Genomic DNA, 20,416 nt, shown 5'->3' with positions numbered 1-20,416 from the left:
ATGCAGAATCTGAATTCACAGCACTTTCCCCATTTGAGAGTCCCGTACTTGGGTCCAGAGACATACTGCCTCCCACAGTGGGACACAGCCATTACAGTCAGTAGTCTTTAATAGTATGCTACTCATGGAGGATAATGCTATTTGCAGGGCAAGGTATTTCTGCAGAGAAAAAGCACTGGGCAAAATTCATCAAGTAAACCTTGCTGACTCCTGTGCAAGACAAAGAATTCTAGTTCTTTTCTTAGCAGTTCATCTTTCGATCAGGCTTTCCCAAACTTGCGTCTCCAGCTGTTTTTGGACTACAAATCCCACCGTCCCTGACCTGCTAGCTAGGGAAGATGGGAGTTGTAGTCCAAAAACAGACGGGAGACCCAAGTTTGGGAAAGCCTGCTTTAGATGCTCTTAAATGCTTTGTAAAGCGGTGGGAGATCCAACATTCCACTGCCAATGGCAACTGAATACTTTTCTCTGGGGTGAAAGAGGCACTAAAGTTTTAGTGGACACTTACAAGGTGGAGAAGTTCAGGTCTTTGGTCACTGAACCAGTAATAGAAACCCACATTTATTAATTTTTTTAAAAAGGAAGTTACCAGCTTTGCTGCAGTCGACAGAAAATGTGTTTTTCTGGCCCACGAAAGCTCTAGAGAGCCCTGCTCCCGTGGAGATCACTCTGCTTGCATCAGATGAAGATCTGGGAATGGCACTATAGCAGGTATCCGTTGTTGACCTGGTCACAGATTCCACCATGATGGAGGATGTTTCATTGGACACACCTGGGCTAACCAGCCGCTGGCCTACAGAGCAAGATAACCAGAGCACAGTTTAAACAGTGAGGCAGTACCCCTGCTGCTAAGTGCAAGAGCTCAATGGCTACCGTCAACTAGATGCCAGTCAAGTCAAAGACACTGTGCCACCTTAGGAAAGTCCATCTCTCTGCACCCACCCTCCCGCTGAGAACACAACCAGGTAGGTAATACTGGCTCATGAGTCTTACCTGTCACTTTTGCTTTGAAAGGGCTGCCCGCTATGTGATTGGGCCCTCCATATTTAATTCCAATTAAGTAGTTCCCTGGGGCCATAGGTGTGTACATTACATGGTAGCCCTCCAGAGCTTCTTGACAATCCATTTTCACCTTTGACGGCCCCTCGATTGTAACAGCAAGGGTTCCAGGGCCTGCTTTGGTGGTGTCTATAGTAAATGCCGATTGTAACCCTGGAAAGCAAAGGAGAAACAGGAAGCATGGGTTCCAAGACGAACCGTTTGTGACTTCACACTTTCATGCAGCAATCTAGTTTGCCAAGTATATGTCATGGATACAGCCTCCCACCCCGCAACAATCTGCCATTGCAAATTCTAATTTTTTTAATAAATAAAAAAACCCAGACCACTTTCTCAAGAAATACCCAAAGTGAGTCACGACCACTAATCCATCAAAAAAGCAAATACTCCAAAAGATTTAGAAAAAACTTGTCCCACCTCCTAATAAAAGCAGCCCTTTCTTTGATGCCTTGCGATCACAAATTTCACACTTTCCCATGCTGCTGCACAGGCAAGTGCGGCCCTCCAGATGCTTTGGCCTACAACTCCCATGATCCCTAGCTAACAGGACCAGTGGTCAGGGATGATGGGAATTGTAGTCCAAAACATCCGGAGGGCCGAAGGTTGGGGATGCCTGGGCAAGTATGTGAAGACAAGCAAAAAGCAAGACAAAACCCAGAACGACTGATGAATGCTTCTTCTAAGGTGGAATCTACACACATATAAAAATGTTCTGAAAATGCTTTCCTTTAAAGCGTTTTTAAAAATACATTGAATTTTCCATAAGGCTCCCCATTGCCATCTAGTGTCACATTGTACAATGTTTTATTTGCAGCTGTATAGCTGAGTCCTAAGTGCAGCCAGACCATCAGTAAGTAATGTTTGGCTGTGTGGAATCCATTACAGCTTGATCAATAGCAAGGACCCAGCCCAAAAGGTTAAGCATCAGCGCTGGCGAATGGGTATGTTGCCGGTAATACTGACAACTCATCTGTCGAATTTCAGTTAATTTCTCCCTCTAAGGGCCTCGGGAGATATAAACAAGCACTACTCCCATGTGACCCACTGAAAACTACACAGGCCAGAGATGGAGAGCCTGTGCCCCCCCCCAAACTGATGTTGTGGAACTCCCAACAACCCCAGCCAACATGACTAATGGACAGGAATGATGCAACTGTGTGATAAACTGCTAAACTGAATTGTTCAAATCAGTTCAGCATCCATTTCTGCATTTTCTTGCATATTAGCTTTCCCCTGTTTTAACTGAAATGAACCGAGACCACCACCCATTTCAAAACATATTGGCTGAGCCTATTAAAGGTATAGCCCAATTGTACACACCAGACAGAAGAGTGTTAGCTAGTGAGACAAAGGCAATCTCTGGGTCAAGACCATCCTATTTTTCAGAATTCTAACGCAGAAAGAGGAAACCACTCACCTGTTACGCCACTCTCAAGGCCTGGCCCGTAGGCGGTGACAAGAGCTGGGCTATCTGCTTGACCTGGTTCCCCGACTCTAACTTTAAAAGGACTGCCTACCACATGGCTACCGTTGAACTTCACATCAATAGAATGAATGCCGTTTTCACGCGGGATGAACCGAACAGCGTATTTATCTGCAATACATATACAGGCAAATAATCATAAATTTAGGTTGAGAACTTGATGTTAAAAAGCAGAGCACACAGCATCTAAAACTATTTCTATGACTGCCATGTCTGGGCCGTGGGAAGGTGGCACATGGAACATGCCTGAGGAGAAGCAAAGCCTCTGAAATGCAATCCTCATGTGGAGAACATGCATAGGAGTTGGAGCTGTCACTTTAAAATCCATTCTTATTGCTTTAACCACCAGTGTGCTGCAAAATGGTTATCCACTTGCACTGGTAGAAAACTGCATTTCTTTATTATACAGCAAATATTATAATTATAGCACAATTGAGTATAGCTTGTTCCTTTTAATCAGTGACTAGTCTGAAAACTGTCTAGGAAACATAGAATACTAGAATGGTAAATCTGCATGGTTAAAAGTAGCTAGAAATGGCTATCAAAAATGTAAGGCCAATTTAAACAAATTGGCACCAGCATCAGATGAGACCCTGTTGGAATCTGCCTATAGGTATACCATGTATTTTCAAAAGTGAAGGATGAGGGGAGAAAGAGTTAACGAAAATGTATAGGGCAGGATGGAAAGACAGGAGCCATTTCAGGTAGCTAGAGTTGAAATATCTACAGCAGGCTTTCTCAACCTCGGCCCTCCAGATGTTTTTTGGCCTACAACTCCCATGATCCCTAGCTAACAGGACCAGTAGTCAGGGATGATGGGAATTGAAGTCTCAAAGCATCTGGAGGGCTGAGGTTGAGGAAGCCTGATCTACAGGTCAGGCCCTATGTAGGATTATAACTTTTCCTTGGTCCACAATTTAGCTAAAAGTTGTGAAGCAATCTCTCTACTGTGCAGAAAGATGCGTATGCAACCATTCAACTGAGCTATTAGCACATGCAAACTCATGCACACCTCTGTTCACAGGAGGACTTCCTCTCTGCACAAACAAACAACAACTGGGGTTGTGGTAAAGCGCACATGCCAATTAGCCTTAAAATGGGTTTGAGGAAGTATTTTGTTCAGTACCATCAAGGAAGTAGTACTAAACTCCTTTGTGGAACACAGTCCTTTCTACAATAAGCATCCAATCACTGTTTATATACTGGCATGAACTGAAATGGCCACCTCCTATTTAATTATTACAACCATTTTGACTGTTTACATATTTAAAGCAGTTTTGAGTACCAAGTTTACGACACATCCTTACCTTGCTCCAATTCAGAAACATGGCATTCTTCTACGGCTCCAATTGGGCTATGCACTTTAGCGTCAATCTTGCCCTTTGCCCCGTTAAGCCTTATAGCGAAGGATGCTGGCTGGTTAACCTTCAACCCAGACTCCTAACAACGCAATAGTAAGATCCTCACATACATATTGACATTTGGCTTGCAAGGAATATATAACAGTTCGGTCCTTTACTGTCTCTGAAATATAGCAGCAGCTTTGCATATTTTGTCTAACACAGAACCAATATTTGACACATGGTAGCCCTGTTATTGCATCATAGACGTTATGATTGTGGAAAAACATTATCAGTCTCATTATTTACAAAAATGTGTCTGACAAGGACACAAGCACCCCTAACCCTGCTATATGTTATGCTTTTCTCAACTGAGTATTCTCATGTCTTAAAACTAGGAATATTTTTTATTTTTAACTTCTTAGTTCTGAGGATTCCAGATGTGATCTTTTCTCCTGGTCTGCCCCGTGGAGGACCTTAAGGTCCACAGATAACAGCACTTTGGAGGTCCTAAGCCGCAAGGTGGTTAGATTGGTCTCAACTAGGGCCAGGGCCTTTTCAGTACTGGCCCCGACTTGGTGGAACGCTCTGTCACAAGAGACTAGGGCCCTGGGGGACTTGACATCTTTCCGCAGGGCCTGCAAGACAGAGCTGTTCCGCCTGGCCTTTGGTTTGGATTCAGTCTGACCCTTATGTTTCCCTCCCCTTATGGTTTTGATTTATGGGGTACTACTAAAATGAGGCTGCATTTTAAATAGTATTTTAACCCATATTTTACTTAACTGTTGTTTCCCTCCCCCCATTATGTTTTATTGTAATTTTATTGGTGTTAGCCGCCCTGAGCCCGGTTCTGGCCGGGGAGGGCGGGGTATAAATAAAATTATATGATGAACAGCAGTACAATATATTCCCAAAGTGTGGGCTTGGTTAAGTTTGTCTACCCACACACTTTTTTCTGGTCTGACTATAAGTATGCAAGGTCATCATTTTGCTACAAATGTAGGATGCCAGCCCCAAAATCATCAAATGCTTTAAAACAAAGCTTTAAAACAAAATGCTTGTGCTGCCCAAATCTTTATGGTTGTCTGGGCTGAATTTGCTTTGCTATACTCCCAAAATCACTTGAAATCTCTTTTCCTAATTGTGTGGCTAACTCATTAACATGCTGCCAAAAACAAATTTCCATATTGCATCTAGAATTAAGCCTGGAGCTTTCTGATTAAGCAAAGCATGTTTCACCCTATGCCAACCAATACAACGTTTTGGAGATTTCTGTTAACATGCCAGCAAAGGTGGAACCAAAAGCATATATCAATGCACACCTGCTCCCCAGTAGCGGTCACCACACATACAAAAAACCAGAGTCTCCTGGTGTTATGCATGTGTGATTCCCGCCCCCAGCCACTGGAAAATTGAAGTTCCATCGGGGGGAGGGTCGCTGGAATGCTGCGCTTTTGCTTTCAGTGCAGAGCTTACCTTAATTTCCACTTAACAGTTTTATCCTCAAGAGAGAAATAAACTGAAATAGGCAGCTAAAATACACCAAGGAAGTTTTTTATGGAGTGCCAAAAGACATCTTTTGTAAAAAGATTACTCCTCCCCCCCCCTAAAAAAATATCAGTTTTATTTCCCTCTTCAGGGTTTAAGTCAGCTGACACCACACATTCTGTCAAGAGTCTTTAAATGAAACACAAGAAAAACATCAGTACCAGCAGCTAATTATCGTCCTTGTAACTCCTTGTTTTAAGTTCAGCTCTGGCTAGAAAGTTACACCAAATGTCAGTCTATAAAATCATAGTTCTGAAAAGCAGTGCAATTTAACTAATACTGCTGGCCTCAAGCTGCAGCAAATCTACACATGATGGGCTGGATGACGCTCAATCTGAAACTTCCAGGCTTCTTATTTTAGATTAAAGACAGTCACTTAAAAATATTGCTAGATGCACACCACGGAAAAAGTCAGGACTGTGTACAAACTAAAGCAGCTAGAAGTCTGGAATCCACTCAGACTTTGGCTGCTGTTTAAGAATCATTTAAAGTACAAGCTTGTGGTTTTGCAACATCTGCACATGTGTGAATTACTGCTCTGTGCTCACCCCAGAGCCTCATTTGTTCAACCATGTGCATTCTGGGAGCATACGCCAAGCAGAAATGTTGCATGTTAGCCTAACTGCCTTGTCAGCATGCAATCATGCAAGCCAACTTACCCCGCTTAGTATTGCTTCATTGCTGAACGCTGTCATACATAGACAAACCTTGTGAGAAAATTAACAGCAAGGTTTATAGAACTGCTTAGTGCCACTGTGCGGGGAGAATGGAGGCCACAGTTGTTCCTTAGCTGAATAGCACTAGGAAAGAGTCGCCCCTTTTCAGATGCTGTTTCCTAACTTGGAAGGCCTACATGCGTGGCAAGGGATCTCCTCTGAAGAAGTGAAGCTAGTGAGCAAGTAATAATTTTAAGGAGCTTGAGCACAAGGATGGTATCAGCTTGTGGTAGGCTATGGGAGATGCTTCCTTATGTCTCACCTGAAGGCTCATAACAGTGAGCCTACGAGCATCATCGGAAGGAGCAATCACAGGAACCAGGTAAGGGCTTTCTGGAATATGCTCATCGTTGAACTTGATGGACACCTCGTAGTTACCTGGAAGAAATAAGAACTTTGCTAAGCAAGGAGGAATTGTTTTCATGGTGTTTTGCTTCATTTCAACTTGCTAATACTTAAGATATCCATACCAGGCTCTTGAGCAGTATATGATACACCACACGATCCATCTTTATGGTCTTCAAAAGCAATTTCTGCCTTACTTGGTCCTTCTACTGCAATGGAAAGACCTCCAGCTCCAGCTTCCCTTGTCCAGATGCTGAACTCAGCTGTTAAAAACAACAACCACACCCAGGAATTAGAAGCAGGCAAGTGGCCCTCCAATCCCTTTGTGATATGGGGCTCTGCAACACAAGGCAGGGTCACTAGGCTTCCAGAAATGTGTTCTAGTGTTACAAGGTGTAAGCACCCTGTTCCAAGATTACAGCTATCGTCCCCTCTCACTGCAAGGCCCTTAGACCCATGCCCATGTATTCAGATGAAATTTAGTGAAGGTCTTACCTGGGATGCCTGCCTCTGCTCTTTCAAGTCCTGGACCACCAGCTCTGACCTTATTGGCCCCTCCTTCACCAAGCGGCCCAACGGTAAACTGGAATGGACTGCCTGGCACATGCTGTCCTCTGTATTTCACATCAACATTATGGACCCCCATTTCTTGTGGTACAAAGCGGACACAGTACGTGTTTTTATCATGCTCTACTATTTCTGCATCTGTCATTCTCCCAGATGGGCTAGTGACCCGAGCTGACATGTCACCAATGTCGATTTCTTAAAAAAAAGGAACTGACCATTAATGGGGAGCAGGTAGATTCGGTTTCTAAACATCTTACTCTGACACACAATGCCCAGTGCATGAGGGCAGAGCTCCCCAGCACTTAAGTTGTTTTGAAACCTTCCCCATAGGAAACCCAGTCACCAAGTTTAGTTGACTATACAACTGAGGTTCTTGGGATCTATTGGAAGTTCCAAAGTCAGCTGCTTTCAGATGTTTGAAATGCCCTCAAACTTTACATGCAAAGTGGCCCTTGAGTGCACATTCGTCTATAGATCATACACCAAAACACTTTTACCTGGCAGACATTTGCTGGGAACCTGATGGAACTCAACTTCCCAGAACTGCAACCAGCAAAACATAACTGACGATTAAGTGAGTGCATACCAAGCATTCACCTGTGCATGCAGTGTCAGATATATATATTAGGGACAAGCACATACTTATCAGTTCACCTCAAAAACCAAGAATCTTCACAAATCCAATTATTTTGTCACCCTCCACCCTTGACAAGCAAGTCACGGTGTCTCCATTGACTGCAGAAAGCAGAGTTAAGAGAGCTTGCAGCAGGTAATGAGAAATCAATACATTGCTCTTTGATCCCCAACCATCCATTTTTGAAGCTATAGAATCTATCAAACGAAATTAAAAGAGAATACTTCAAAAGATTTAAGCATATTAAGCAGCTCCCTTTTCTTGCAAATATGGAATATGGAGCCTCAACTGCACTCACACTGAGTCACAGGCATTCAAGTGTGGGGGATGAGTTAAATTTGAGCCCACTCACCCCCTTTTTTTGAATGTTTACTTGATCAATGTATACAGCAGGTGCACAATTCAGAAAGCGGTCTGCCTCTTTCTGAAGCACTTGACAAATGAATCAAGAATTGAATCACCCAACTTAAGTCCACTTCATCCCCCACACCAATAACTACTGGAAAGTAAAAAAAACCCCAACCTTTTCCTGTTGACAGAAGAGGATGGAATTTGCAGGCATAATACACTCCCCCCACAACAGAGGAGATCAAATCTACCAAGTTACAGACAAATATGTCCAGGAGGGGTTGTGCTTAAGATTCTTTGAAGTTCTCTTAAGGAAAGGAAAGGAAAGGAAAGGAAAGGAAAGGAAAGGAAACAAGGAAGAAACTAATTTTATTTGGGAACAGAGTTGGATTTAGTGCGATGAACATCACCCATTCTGAGAACTGATAGGAATTGGAATTCAACAATATCTGGAGGGCCACAGGCTCCATTACTAACTGAGGGTTTGTTACAGGTCTTTGTAACAAATACTTTTGCTGCTTACTTGCCATGCATTGTGCCTTAAAGCAGATTTTATTGAAGTATGTAATGCAGTTATAGAACAACCTCAGTACTACAACGTACCCACTACCCCTAAGGAGCCAGGTATGTAATACATCTGTAGATCCCATAGAAGGACTGATTGAAAACACTGTTGTCTGGTGTTGGCTGGGTTTTTTGTGAAACTAGGACACCAAGATTCTCTCAATTGAGTCTGGCAGTTTTCCTTCTGCTCAACACACAGGAAAGTGGGAATGAACTGGTGTGAAACACGGGACAATCTCTCCAGACATATAGCCATTTGGAACCATGTAACTATGAGAAGGCAATAGGGGGAAAGAAAGGAAGAGAAGACAGGAAGACCAAGATTGATTAGAGCAGCAGAGAAAGAGACAGAAACAGACGTCAGAATATGTATTAAACTGAAGCGGCATGCTGAATATATTCTGTATATTAGTGCATTCTATGAGCAAGATAGCATTTATTCTTTAACCAGCCAATTATTTTATGTGTCTCCCCCAGTTAGATCCACATGATACAGATCTCTATAGCAGCAACTACGCTCCTACCCTTCTAAAAATATGGCTGAAGGTAACTCAAGCATTACAGTACTCAAGTACAACCTTCTGAGATCATCCTAACACCCGTACTTCACACATAGCATGAATGAATGAATTCCCAGAACAGAAATTTTGGGCATATTGTTCTTCATCCAGTACTGCTGTGCTACACTGAGTTAAGCCATGGTTTGGCTCAACATGTAGCCCAAACTCAAGTTCATGGTTTGTTTCCTCTAGACAAACCATAAACTGTGAAACCAGGAAAAAACCTTGGTTAATAAAACAAATCTGGGTTCAGCCATGTGCTAAGTCAAATTGTGGCTTAGACTCAGGTAGACTGGCAGCAGGTGGAAGGTCTAAGAGGCAAAAATAATTGTATCATTTTGAATAGCCTGTGCATTCACCTTAAGTCCAGGTTTGGCTTAGCATTACATGTGAACCAGGTCACTTGTTATGAGAACTGAGTCAGTGGGTGATGTGCTGGAAAGCAAAATTTAAATGCCACGGCTGCCTCATGGGGCCTAGGAAGAAATGGGCCTGAGTCCTACCATGCAAATAATGCCTTGCCTGATCTCTAGAATTCTTTGGATAACATTCCATTTTTAAATCTGATTGCAAAGAATGCCCAGAAGATTCAATGACTTATTGGTTTATGGTTTCCAAAACAGTAAATGTATTAGTAGAACTAACTTACCTGGAATTTTTAAGTTAAGATCACACAAGCTTCCAACCGTGGCCACAGAAGGAGCCCGCCGAGTACGTGTAATGCTTTCCTTCACCCTTCCTTCCCCACTTATTTTCACAGTGAATGGGCTCCCTGTAGTTAGTAGAGACAAAACAACATTGAGTTCGATCTATCAGTACAGAAGCATAAAGAATTTCACAGGAAATAAAGTAACATATCGTCTACTAATAGTTATTTCCACTACCATCTTAGAATTCTTTCCCACTGAGGAAGGCTGGACCACTGCATTGTTAACTAAGCACATTAAGCATAAGACTTATCAGCGATGACCATCAAGGAAGTCCCATCTTCCTACACAGGTTAACTTGCTATTTACACACATTCAGCTTTACATGCTTTGTGAATTTTAAATAAATTAAAGGCAGGGCAGGTGTCCAGGGGGGAAAAGGCTTTGGCAATCCCACCCACCTGTGACCCCAATGTATTTTGACTATACATGATTTTGGCTTTGCAAGCTACAACCTAGAACGCAACCCCCATATACGCTGAGAGTCACCTATACCAAACCAATATTCTAGTTTAGTGTTACACTGCAGCAGGAGACAACCCCTCAAACAAAAGCATCTTCAAGATGAGCAAGACGTTTATTATCCTGCCTTCCAAAATTTAGCAATCAAGCTTCTTCAGGCATTTTCAGAACATGAAGGCCCTGGTGGGAAGCCTAGATGGTGTCCTATAGACTCTGCACTTATTACAAGAAGTCAGCGCTGATGGGGAAGTGGACCAGCAATAGCTGGCTTACATAGGCTTCTTTTCTCTTACCTGGGATGTGCTCATCAGCAAACTTAGTAGATACTATGTAGACACCAGGTACAGTTGGAAAGTATGAAACTCTGCAAGTTCCATCCTCTAGATCTTCTGTCTGGATATCTACTTTGCTAGGTCCTTCAACTGCCAGTGATATCCCACCATAACCTAGAAAAGAAAGCAGCTGGGATGAGTGCAAGCAGTTGTGAAGAGCTCCAATGAGCACTGCCTAAATCTTGATGGACGGCTTTACGGATTACAGTCATTGTATATTAACCATTACAAGTGAGCCAGCCATTTCAGCTCATGGTCACATATGGGATTTTGCTTGATAAGCTGCTTGTAGTATAGACCTGTTAGTTTCAACCTATATAAATTAGCAGATTGACAGAGCATCCAAACCTGTTCTACATCATGGCAACCACAATTTACAAGTCAGAGGCAATTTTGTTCTGCTCAGTTGCTGTGATGCTCAGAGAACGGCAACAGCAGATCAACCACATTACAGGTGGGCAAGCCGCAGCCCACAGGCATCCCTTAGATACTCTCTGGCAGCCCAGGAATCCCAGTACTGACCTGCATCTCTTGTATCTACAATGAAGTCACACATTTCAAACGTGCGTCCTTCGACCAAGCCACGTCCAGAAACCCTTGCTCTGCTCGCATCACCAATCTCAGACTGGACCACCATAATGGACACCGGACTGTTGGGGACATGGCTCCCATTCTTCATAATACTGACCAGGTGCTCTCCCACCTCCCGTGGAATGAATGAGATACCTGCCAGACAGAGGTTAGCAGCAAGACAAATTTGTAACTTCACACTTTATCTTTTTGCCCCCCTTCCTCCACACACATTGTCAAATCACAATACAGAACTGGAAGATAGGTAAAGGTAAAAGCAAAGGTAAAGGGACCCCTGACCATTAGGTCTAGTCGTGGCCGACTCTGGGGTTGCGGCGCTCATCTCGCTTTATTGGCTGAGGGAGCCGGCGTACAGCTTCCAGGTCATGTGGCCAGCATGACTAAGCCGCTTCTGGCAAACCAGAGCAGCACACGGAAACGCCATTTACCTTCCCACCATGGCAGTACCTATTTATCTACTTGCACTTTAACGTGCTTTCGAACTGCTAGGTTGGCAGGAGCAGGGACCGAGCAACGGGAGCTCACCCCGTCGCGGGGATTCGAACCGCCGACCTTCTGATCGGCAAGTCCTAGGCTCTGTGGTTTAACCCACAGCGCCACCCACATCCCTGGAAGATAGCTGGCATTAAATATTATTTGTGGCATCAAAATCCTACTCTAGCCACAAATTAAAAGTATTATTTGATTCCAACTGTGGCCCAGGCTCACAAGCTTCCCCAAGACCACCCTGCCAGAACCACACAACCAATACAGCAGCCTCCCTAGAAGATGATTAAGACTTACCAATGTGGTTATTGGGTAGCCTTTTCAGAAGACAAGGTTCATCTCGGCCAGATGGGGCTTTAATACTGGCTGTCAAGAGGCTAAGATCAGTCTCATTAATGTCCAACAGGAAGTCAGCAGCAGAGCCCAGTTTAACTTGAGATTGCTTCCTATTGTCATCTTTAAGAAGGAAAATTTCCCATTAGGACTTTGGATTAAAACACCACTAGATATTAACATTACTGGATCTTAACATTCTGGGCAAACCATCCAAATGCCTTTCCACTTAAATTTACAAAGAAAGGATCGATGAGAATCAGACGACATGTATGCTGCTTACAAATGCAAATTTATGCTCCACGAAACCAGGACTCTAGTGGACAGTAACTGGACAACACTTGGCAGCTCAGAAGTTATTGCAGGGAACCTTTTGTTTCTGCAAGTCATACTAAATTACTGGGCAAAAGCCAGCTAAACACAACATGACTTCATCACATGGTTAAAAACAAGTTGTCAGTTCTTCGTTTGCAGTCTACACAGAGTATGAGTGTTAAAGGCAAGTCTTTTCTTTATGTAAATTTATACTAAATGCAACGGATTGCAAACACAAAGCTTTTAGGTCCATCGTAGCTGTTTCAAGTGCTCCTCATACCTGTGATTTTGGCAGTGAATGGGCTTCCTGGGATGTGTTTGTCATTGTATTTGACTAATATACTGTAGTTTCCTGGAAGAGTTGGCAAGTAAGTCACGGTGCAAGTGCCATCCTTGTTATCAATGCAACTGATCTCTGCCTTGGAGGGACCTTCAATTGCTAGGTCCAAGCCACCTGTCACGTTGGAGAAAAAAGTGCCACAAGAATTCTCAAACTTACATTTTTCAAGACATGGTCTGAAATAAAAATCAGTGAACTTCAATTAAGAACCAAGTTGCAGTTCCAGATGTGGGGAGCCCTGCTTGGATTGAGTACCACGGCTAGCCCTCTGAAGGTTTCATTTGTCATATTCAAGTGATCTTCAAAAATGTTTTATTGGGAGTGAAAGCAAGCAACTTTGAATTAAGGGAATTAAGTCTGACTGTAATCAGCTCTGAGTTTCCTGCTGCAAACAAGAGGTTGGACTACAAGGGGAGTAAGACCCTGTGTCCCAACTCTATGGCTCTATACAGAAACATCTAGGTTTCTCCTAAAGGAGGGTTCAGTGTCCAGAATCGTATTTGGACTTGCAGGTACACATCCAAGCTCAGCCATAAAGCTCACTTCGTGGCTTTGGGTAGCTCTCAGCCTAACCCATCATTAGGGTCACCATAATGTTAGATGGGACAGTTGTAACACATCATGTAATCTGCAAAATTCTTCAGATGTACAATCTGCTAGTGATGCTATGTTGAACCATGCACTGGTATATTTATGGATCCCTAAAGTTACTGGGGAAATGAAGAAAATGATGAATTATTTCTATTCACCCTCTATGAAGTCTGATTATAGCATCCGCCTCGGAATTTAAATTTTGGGGCATGCTTACATGGAAGTTAAATATTCCACCAAAAATCAGACAGGATTCATGTCAAGTAAATTCTTCAGACACTGCAGAATAGACCACTTACCCTCACCAGCGTCTTCTGTAACTATGGTAAAGGTTGCTGGCTTGTTTGCTACACCATAGACAAGGCCAGGTCCATAAGCAGTTACATTTCCACTGTTGGGATAGTTCACATAGAACTGTAGAGGGCTCTCTGCAAAGGTTGAAAAACTATGCATAAACACGAGGTAGGATATTTAAATTATTTTAACATCGTTTTGTACATCTCTCCAAAGAGAACGAATTTAAATTTGTGTGTTTACTCAGCAATTTAATACATCTTAAGCTTGCACACACAGAATTTATTTTCAATTCTTCCCTATATTCCCTTCCGTATGACAGAGAATGCTATGTATTAAGACCCCTGCTATATAAGACCAAGATCTATCTACTCCAGCATCCATTTGCCACAGTGGCTAACCAGATGCTTATCTAGGAAACCCACAAGCCGGAGGACATGGGGGCAATCGCTCTCTTGTGCTGCAGAGCCTTGCAAGAAATTGGAGAGCCTTGCAAGAAATTAAATGCAAGATCCACTGTCAATCATGAGCATTTAGGAAAGTTTTCAAGCATTCTGCTCAGTTCCAGTAGCTTTATCCTCTTCTGATTTCCGTGTTTCACTAGTTTCCATTTAGGCTGCACATTTATTCACTGCCCCAAAGTCTACTAGAGCACTCTAGAAAGCCTACTACTGCAAATAATTAACATATGCAGCACCCAACCATCAAAGTCTCCCACAGGACTTTGCCTTACACCTCCCAGTTTATACATCCACACAGCAGGAACTCCAACCATCCCATGCAGTTGCTTTCTACCAGCAAGAAAAGAGCAGGTCCTCAGTCATGCCCATGTAAAGGATCATATTCCTTACAAATTTATCAACTGGTTGCTGCCAGTGAAGTTTGAGTTTGCCAGAGATTCACTAAACCAGTCATCACGGAGCACATAAAAAAGCCAATGCTATTTTTTTTTATAATAAAAAAAGTCCAGATTTATGCAGAGACTGTTCTTGTGGCTGGGACTTAACTGGCGCTTCTATTTCTAGCTCTGCCACAGGCTTCAAAGCTGAAATAGCTGAACGTGTCCCTGTCCCCAAAAGCTATGAACCGGCTCCTGTTTGTCTGGATGTGCCCCAGTTCAAGGAACAAAAAGCCCCTTTTGACATGGGCAGAAACCTGCAATGCCGCTTCCAAGAGTAGATAGGGAGCTGTACACACAGGTAGCATGGAACAGGACATCCACCTCTTTCTGTTTTATCTATTTAGAAAGCTGCTTAGTCACAAAACTCTAAGTGATGTAATAAAAATTATTTGAGCAGTGACACTACAGGTGCGGAAAGGCACTGAGAGTGACCCCCGAAGCACCAGCATGCCAAAGAGGAAAAATATCCATGCAGAATTCTTGGTTGTATCAATACCAGTAAGGCAGGAGAATATGTATGCAAAAGCTGAACTACCAGGCATTCGTCCATTTTCCCAGATAAAATTAATTGAAAATTCTTGCCAAGTAGTAAACCTTAAGCTAGCTAATAGTGTTGGCTTAAGAGAGAAGGCGGGGGAGGGGGGGAAGGCCAGATGGATTGTATTCAGATTTCATTTTTACAACTTCTCAATGAAGACGATGCATGTGAGTCAGCCAGCAAAAGTGGCGCAGGCAGTCAAAACTGGCAGCGTAAGTACTTCACTAGGAAATTGGGCTGAGCTCTTTATAGCTTGATCCTTTCCACAGATTATAGTTTAAGCAAAGGAGGCCTAATATTTTACACATGCATTTCAAAACTTTTTCTCAATTCTAGTTGTAGTACCTCCTCACTAAAATAAGTTAATTATAAGTTCCAAGCTAACTGCAAAAGTAAGGCCACAAAACTCTGTCCACAAAGCCAAATCTGTTTTAAGTCTGGCACAGGCTGTAAACCCACTAAGAATTCCTCCTGCCTTCACTCAGCTGCCATCGCCATACGAGGCATGCAATACAGCCCTAGACCAAGGCAACTCATAGGACTGAAGTGTCCACAATTGAAGAAAAAGTGTGAATAAATGAAGCCCTCGACAACGGCAAATGCAGCAAATCAACAAGAGCTGAGTTCTTGTAACATAACGTAGTGCTGATTTGAGATCAGCTGGCACTCACCTGGAATATGACTGCCCATGTATTTGATATGCATTTCATGCAATCCAACCTCAACAGGGGCATAGCTGACGGTTACAGTGCCATCCTTGTTATCAACAATATCTGCTGGTGCAGTCTTCCCCGAAGGCATGTGAACTTCCCCTGAAAACACAAGGCTCAAACTAAATTCAAACTGCACAATACTTCAAAAAGCAAAGCCATGTGTTTTAGTGTTTTCACACTCAAATCCGCATGGTATTGGGGCCCTCCCTTTCACTCATATAAACAGGGGAGGGGGAGATTATACAAAGGTTTCCCTGCATTTCTTTGAAAGCACTTCCAAAAATTCTCCTGCATTAAGGATTGGAGATCCATTTATTCTTCTGATAATGACCAGAATATAACACGCTAATATTCTTTAACACAAGTCGTGTCCTTGAAGGTTGGCTTAGCCAGACAAAATCCATAAAGCCATCGAGGTCTGGTGGCATCTACAACTCTCTATAGAGTTTGCCATGGCCTGCCAAAGCTGACTGTTTTCAAGCTCAGGACTACAATACCTCAAGAACAGCCTTTCCCCATATGAACCTACCCGGACCTTGCAATCATGATCAAAGGCCCTCCTCTGTGTGTCTCCTCCATAAGAGATCTGGAGGGCAGCAACATGAGAAAGGCCTTTTCTGCAGTGGCTTTCCCCTTGTGGAATGCTCTCCCCAGGGAGGTTCGCCTTCAGACACCAGGGGAAAATGTTCCTCTTCAACCAGACCTTTGGCTAATTAAACAATCTATGGCCTTTTAAACAGTGTAGGGGTGGGATATTATTATCAGGCGCTTTGGTTTTAGCATTTTGTGCAAGGCTTTTTCTTGTTTTTGTTGTGAACAGCCCTGAGATCTATGGATGAAGGGTGGTATTCAGATTCAATAAATAACAATAATGAATTGTTATGGTATATATATATATATATTTTTATATTGTGAACCGCTCCATGATCCTCGGATGAAGGGCAATATAGAAATTCAATAAATAATAATCGAAGGCCCCAATGAAGAGCTGTTGCTCTGGATGATGCTTAAGAGCAGATTAAACAGACTTGCGCAGTGGGGCACAAGGACAGGACAATCATGGCTACTCTAGGAGAGCTTCATTTTTATCTCCTCCCAGCTCTGCTAAGGCCAGACAATAGCGCAATCTTTTTGGAATATTATATTGCAGGGTGAAATCTATGCTTCTATTACAATGTATTACAAAGCTAAACTACTGAGCCATGCAAGGGGCACTCATAAGACAGGTGGGGGCAAGGTATTTTCCTTGACATTAACTAAGCGATGGAGACTCTGTGGCTCTCCAGATGTTGCCTCTAACCCACATCAGCCCCAACCAGCTGTCAGGGACTGTGGGAGTTAAGAGCCCAACATCTGGAGGGCCACAGGGTCCTCACCACTGCTTTAAAGAGAGTCATCAACTGTGTGCTGAAAGCTTGTTTACCAGTTATTTCTCCTTTTCTCACTGCGAAAGGAATGACCATATCAAAGGGCTTAAACCCAAGACCATTCATGTCACCATCAGGAACATAAGCTTCTTCTGTGACCTATCGTAGAGAAAAGTTATTGTCATTTTAGGAGTTCTAGCACAAAACAGTTTGCTTAGCTATTTTTGATCAGTCCAGACAGTTGCATCCAGAATGAAGACACCACTCAACTGCAGACTGTTGACCACCACACAAAGCTTTGCTCCCATTCATTGTTTAACGTGAAAAACATTCAGAAGAGAGTTTTAAAAACATACAAAATGGAAGAGTAAAAGATGCAAGGATAGCTCCGTCCAAAGGAACACTGAAGCTGGCTATGGTCTGGAAGAAAGTTGTGGTTTTTTAAAGCAGAAGAGAAACCAAAACAAAGCCAGAGCAACATGGTCAGTGACAATACTCTAGGAAGAAGCCGTTCACCATCTGAAGTCAAGAAGAAAATAGCTCCCTAAGGACAAAGTACCACAGATGCACCGTTTAAAATGATTGTGATGTTAAGAGTTGTTAAAAATATATATATATATGAAGGAAGGTTCTGAATCAAACCCAAGTTGCCCCAAAGTAGCTTTTTGATCACCAGTAAGATATGACAAGAAAGCAAGCTTAAACAGACCCAAGAGGCAGGATGTCAACTCTTGCATGGAACACGGAAGACAGTGTAAAAAAACAAAACTAGGTACCCAGGGATGGAATCCAGGGGGACATGCTGCATTTAGTGGCTCCTGAGACAACACTGCAACTTCATCTGCATCTGTAGCCTAGTTAGTGGCAAAAGGCAAGGTATAGTTTTAAAAACCCTCTTCATTCATAGAGCTTATAAAAAACATCGCAACTTAAAGGTACATATGCATAGGGTTCTGTGGCACACACAGTGTGGGAGAGGTGAAAGCAGCTACACCAGAAGCAGAACACAAGGGTTGCGTGGCACTTCCAAGCTAGCCACCTTCCCTCTCTTCTGCATGAAACGAGAATGTGCCCCAAAGCCCTTTGTGACGGAACCCCTTCTTGCGCACGCACTCTGCGTTGGGCTGACTTCTTGCTCACAGTTCCCAACTAGCTGGGACCACAATGGCGAAGAGCCCTGAACAAGGGGGAAAGTGGTACAACAGCAGATCTGAGCGGAAGAATGGCATCCGACACTAGGGTTTTGTGAGGTAGTATTTCTCATAGCCGAAAGAACACTGCTTTGTCCACAAGAACCACATAGGCAAAACACTCAGCTCACTCCAAATGCTAATTTAGGCTGCAATCCTAGCGCCACTTACCTGTGAGTTTGTCCTACTGAACTCAACAGAACTTTCTTCTCATTACTCTTGATAAGGATTGGACTAACAGGCTGCAAACGACTGTGTCAAACTTCATGTGACTTATTAAAGCTAACGTGCTCACTACTTATCAGTCTACTCTTAAGTTCACGCAAAGGGTTTCAAACCCAAAAGCCAGGTATCTTACCATGACAGTGAAGGGGCTGTTTGGAATGTCCACGCCACCGAAGCGGACATGAATTACATAGGTTCCTGGTTTAGCAGCTGTATAATAGATGTCGTATGTTCCATCCTCGTTTTCAATGACCTCTGCTTCGACTTCTGTACCCTCTGGTGTCAGGACAGTGCACGTCACTTTGCCCTTGCCTGCAGATTTAGCATCAACCACAAAGCCTACTTCCTCTCCTGACTTCACTGTGTCTGCAATGCCAGGACCTAGGAGACAAATGGTATGGTGAGCATCAGGGCAGATTCTCATATCTTCTGCCAAGAAAGTCCTGTGCAGTTTCCTTTTGGACACCTGCATTATGAAACACACAACAAGTTAATCCAAGCTTCTGCAGACAAGCAAGCCTAAACCAGGCTTTTGTCATGAAACCTTTGCAAACCACCCCAGCTGTAGTGCAAGGTCCCCTGGGTGCATGTGGAGGTGGATTAGTGGGGAAGAGATTCATTTGCACCTCCAGATCCATTTCTCCTTTATCTGGGACTTGTAACACATCAAAAGCATTTTTCACACAAGACAGCAATGTTTTACAGATGAGAATTTTTATCAGGGTACTGCAGCATACTTTGATAAGGAGAGGTCTGTAAGTTTGTGAACACTAAAGTAGTTTGGCTTAACTTTAAAGGAGCCCTGCACGATTTGCCATCTGCATGAGCAACACAAAGCTTTATTCATGCAGAAAGCATGATCCTTGTGTCAGCTTTCAAACGACAGGTTGGTGGTTGTAAGGTGGGGAGTGTGAAAAGAAGTAGGTGGTCATTGCAGCAGAGACAGCTGCTCTTTCCCTTGAAGCCCACTGTGCCCCCTTAGTGCCGTTAAACAACCAAGGCAACCGTGCAGTCACTCCTTTGGTGCAAACATGGTCTTTCCCTGCAGTCAACCCTAGGCTCTAGCATTAGAGCTTTGCTTCAGGCTGTAATGGATGCTTTCCTAAGAGGCAGGCATGCTTACCAACACTTCCACATTCTTTGTGCTTGAAAGATGCCTATTGGGGGCACACAGTTGGCATCTGGCCACAGGCTCCACTTTGAACTAATTCTGCAGCAGACTTTTGGGCTCAACTTATTCTTGCATCAAGCTGCAATCACCAAGGGGAATCACTGTGCATGGTGAAGGAGTGCAGCTCAGTGGTAGAGCATCTGCCTTGCATGCAGAAGGGCTCAGGTTCAATCCCTGGCATCTCCAGGTAGGGCTGAGAAGGCCCTTTACATGAAACCACTGCCAGTCAGTTTAAGGCAAAACTAAGCTAGATGAAGGGGACGCGGGCGGCGCTGTGGGTTAAACCACAGAGCCTAGGACTTACTGATCGGAAGGTTGACAGTTCAAATCCCCGTGACGGGGTGAGCTCCTGTTGCTCGGTCCCTGCTCCTGCCAACCCAGCAGTTCAAAAGCACGTCAAAGTGCAAGTAGATGAATAGGTACCGCTCCGGCGGGAAGGTAAACGGCATTTCCGTGCGCTGCTCTGGTTCGCCAGAAGCAGCTTAGTTATGCTGGCCACATGAGCCGGAAGCTGTATGCCGGCTCCCTCAGCCAACAAAGCGAGATGAGCGCCGCAACCCCAGAGTCGGTCACGACTGGACCTAATGGTCAGGGGACCCTTTACCTTTAAGCTAGATGAACCAAAAGTCAGACCAAGTGCAAGGCATTTTGTTTGTTTAAAGGCTGTACATCAAAATGCTATCTTGGCACAAATGC

At 43.6% G+C, this 20,416-nt stretch overlaps 1 protein-coding gene and 1 non-coding gene across 6 annotated transcripts in view; one reads left to right on the top strand and one right to left on the bottom strand.

Moving 5' to 3' along the window:
- Window positions 1–20,416, bottom strand: part of FLNB (filamin B) — an 82,421-nt gene that overhangs the window by 1,840 nt on the left and 60,165 nt on the right. For 2 of the 5 annotated variants that reach the window (XM_053377918.1, XM_053377920.1), the window contains 17 exons: window positions 18,683–18,930; window positions 17,911–17,988; window positions 17,191–17,293; window positions 15,726–15,866; window positions 13,621–13,749; window positions 12,671–12,844; window positions 12,040–12,198; window positions 11,188–11,391; window positions 10,627–10,779; window positions 9,814–9,936; window positions 6,987–7,253; window positions 6,617–6,754; window positions 6,409–6,524; window positions 3,850–3,982; window positions 2,477–2,653; window positions 994–1,212; window positions 590–793 (listed from right to left, as the gene is read on the bottom strand). In XM_053377918.1, the coding sequence (XP_053233893.1) occupies window positions 590–793; window positions 994–1,212; window positions 2,477–2,653; window positions 3,850–3,982; window positions 6,409–6,524; window positions 6,617–6,754; window positions 6,987–7,253; window positions 9,814–9,936; window positions 10,627–10,779; window positions 11,188–11,391; window positions 12,040–12,198; window positions 12,671–12,844; window positions 13,621–13,749; window positions 15,726–15,866; window positions 17,191–17,293; window positions 17,911–17,988; window positions 18,683–18,930 (2,766 nt within the window). Of the gene's footprint in view, window positions 1–589; window positions 794–993; window positions 1,213–2,476; window positions 2,654–3,849; window positions 3,983–6,408; window positions 6,525–6,616; window positions 6,755–6,986; window positions 7,254–8,617; window positions 8,875–9,813; window positions 9,937–10,626; window positions 10,780–11,187; window positions 11,392–12,039; window positions 12,199–12,670; window positions 12,845–13,620; window positions 13,750–15,725; window positions 15,867–17,190; window positions 17,294–17,910; window positions 17,989–18,682; window positions 18,931–20,416 lie in introns of those variants that run through there. The other 3 variants (XM_053377919.1, XM_053377921.1, XM_053377922.1) reach the window with 2 other exon arrangements.
- Window positions 19,836–19,906, top strand: TRNAA-UGC (transfer RNA alanine (anticodon UGC)). Its single transcript has one exon. It is a non-coding gene; the product is annotated as a tRNA-Ala (tRNA).

The sequence above is a fragment of the Podarcis raffonei genome, chromosome 2 (assembly GCF_027172205.1).
Source record: "Podarcis raffonei isolate rPodRaf1 chromosome 2, rPodRaf1.pri, whole genome shotgun sequence".
Lineage (NCBI taxonomy): Eukaryota > Metazoa > Chordata > Lepidosauria > Squamata > Lacertidae > Podarcis > Podarcis raffonei.
The sequence above is the reverse complement of the archived record's forward strand: the minus strand, read 5'-3'. Positions and strand labels throughout refer to the sequence as shown.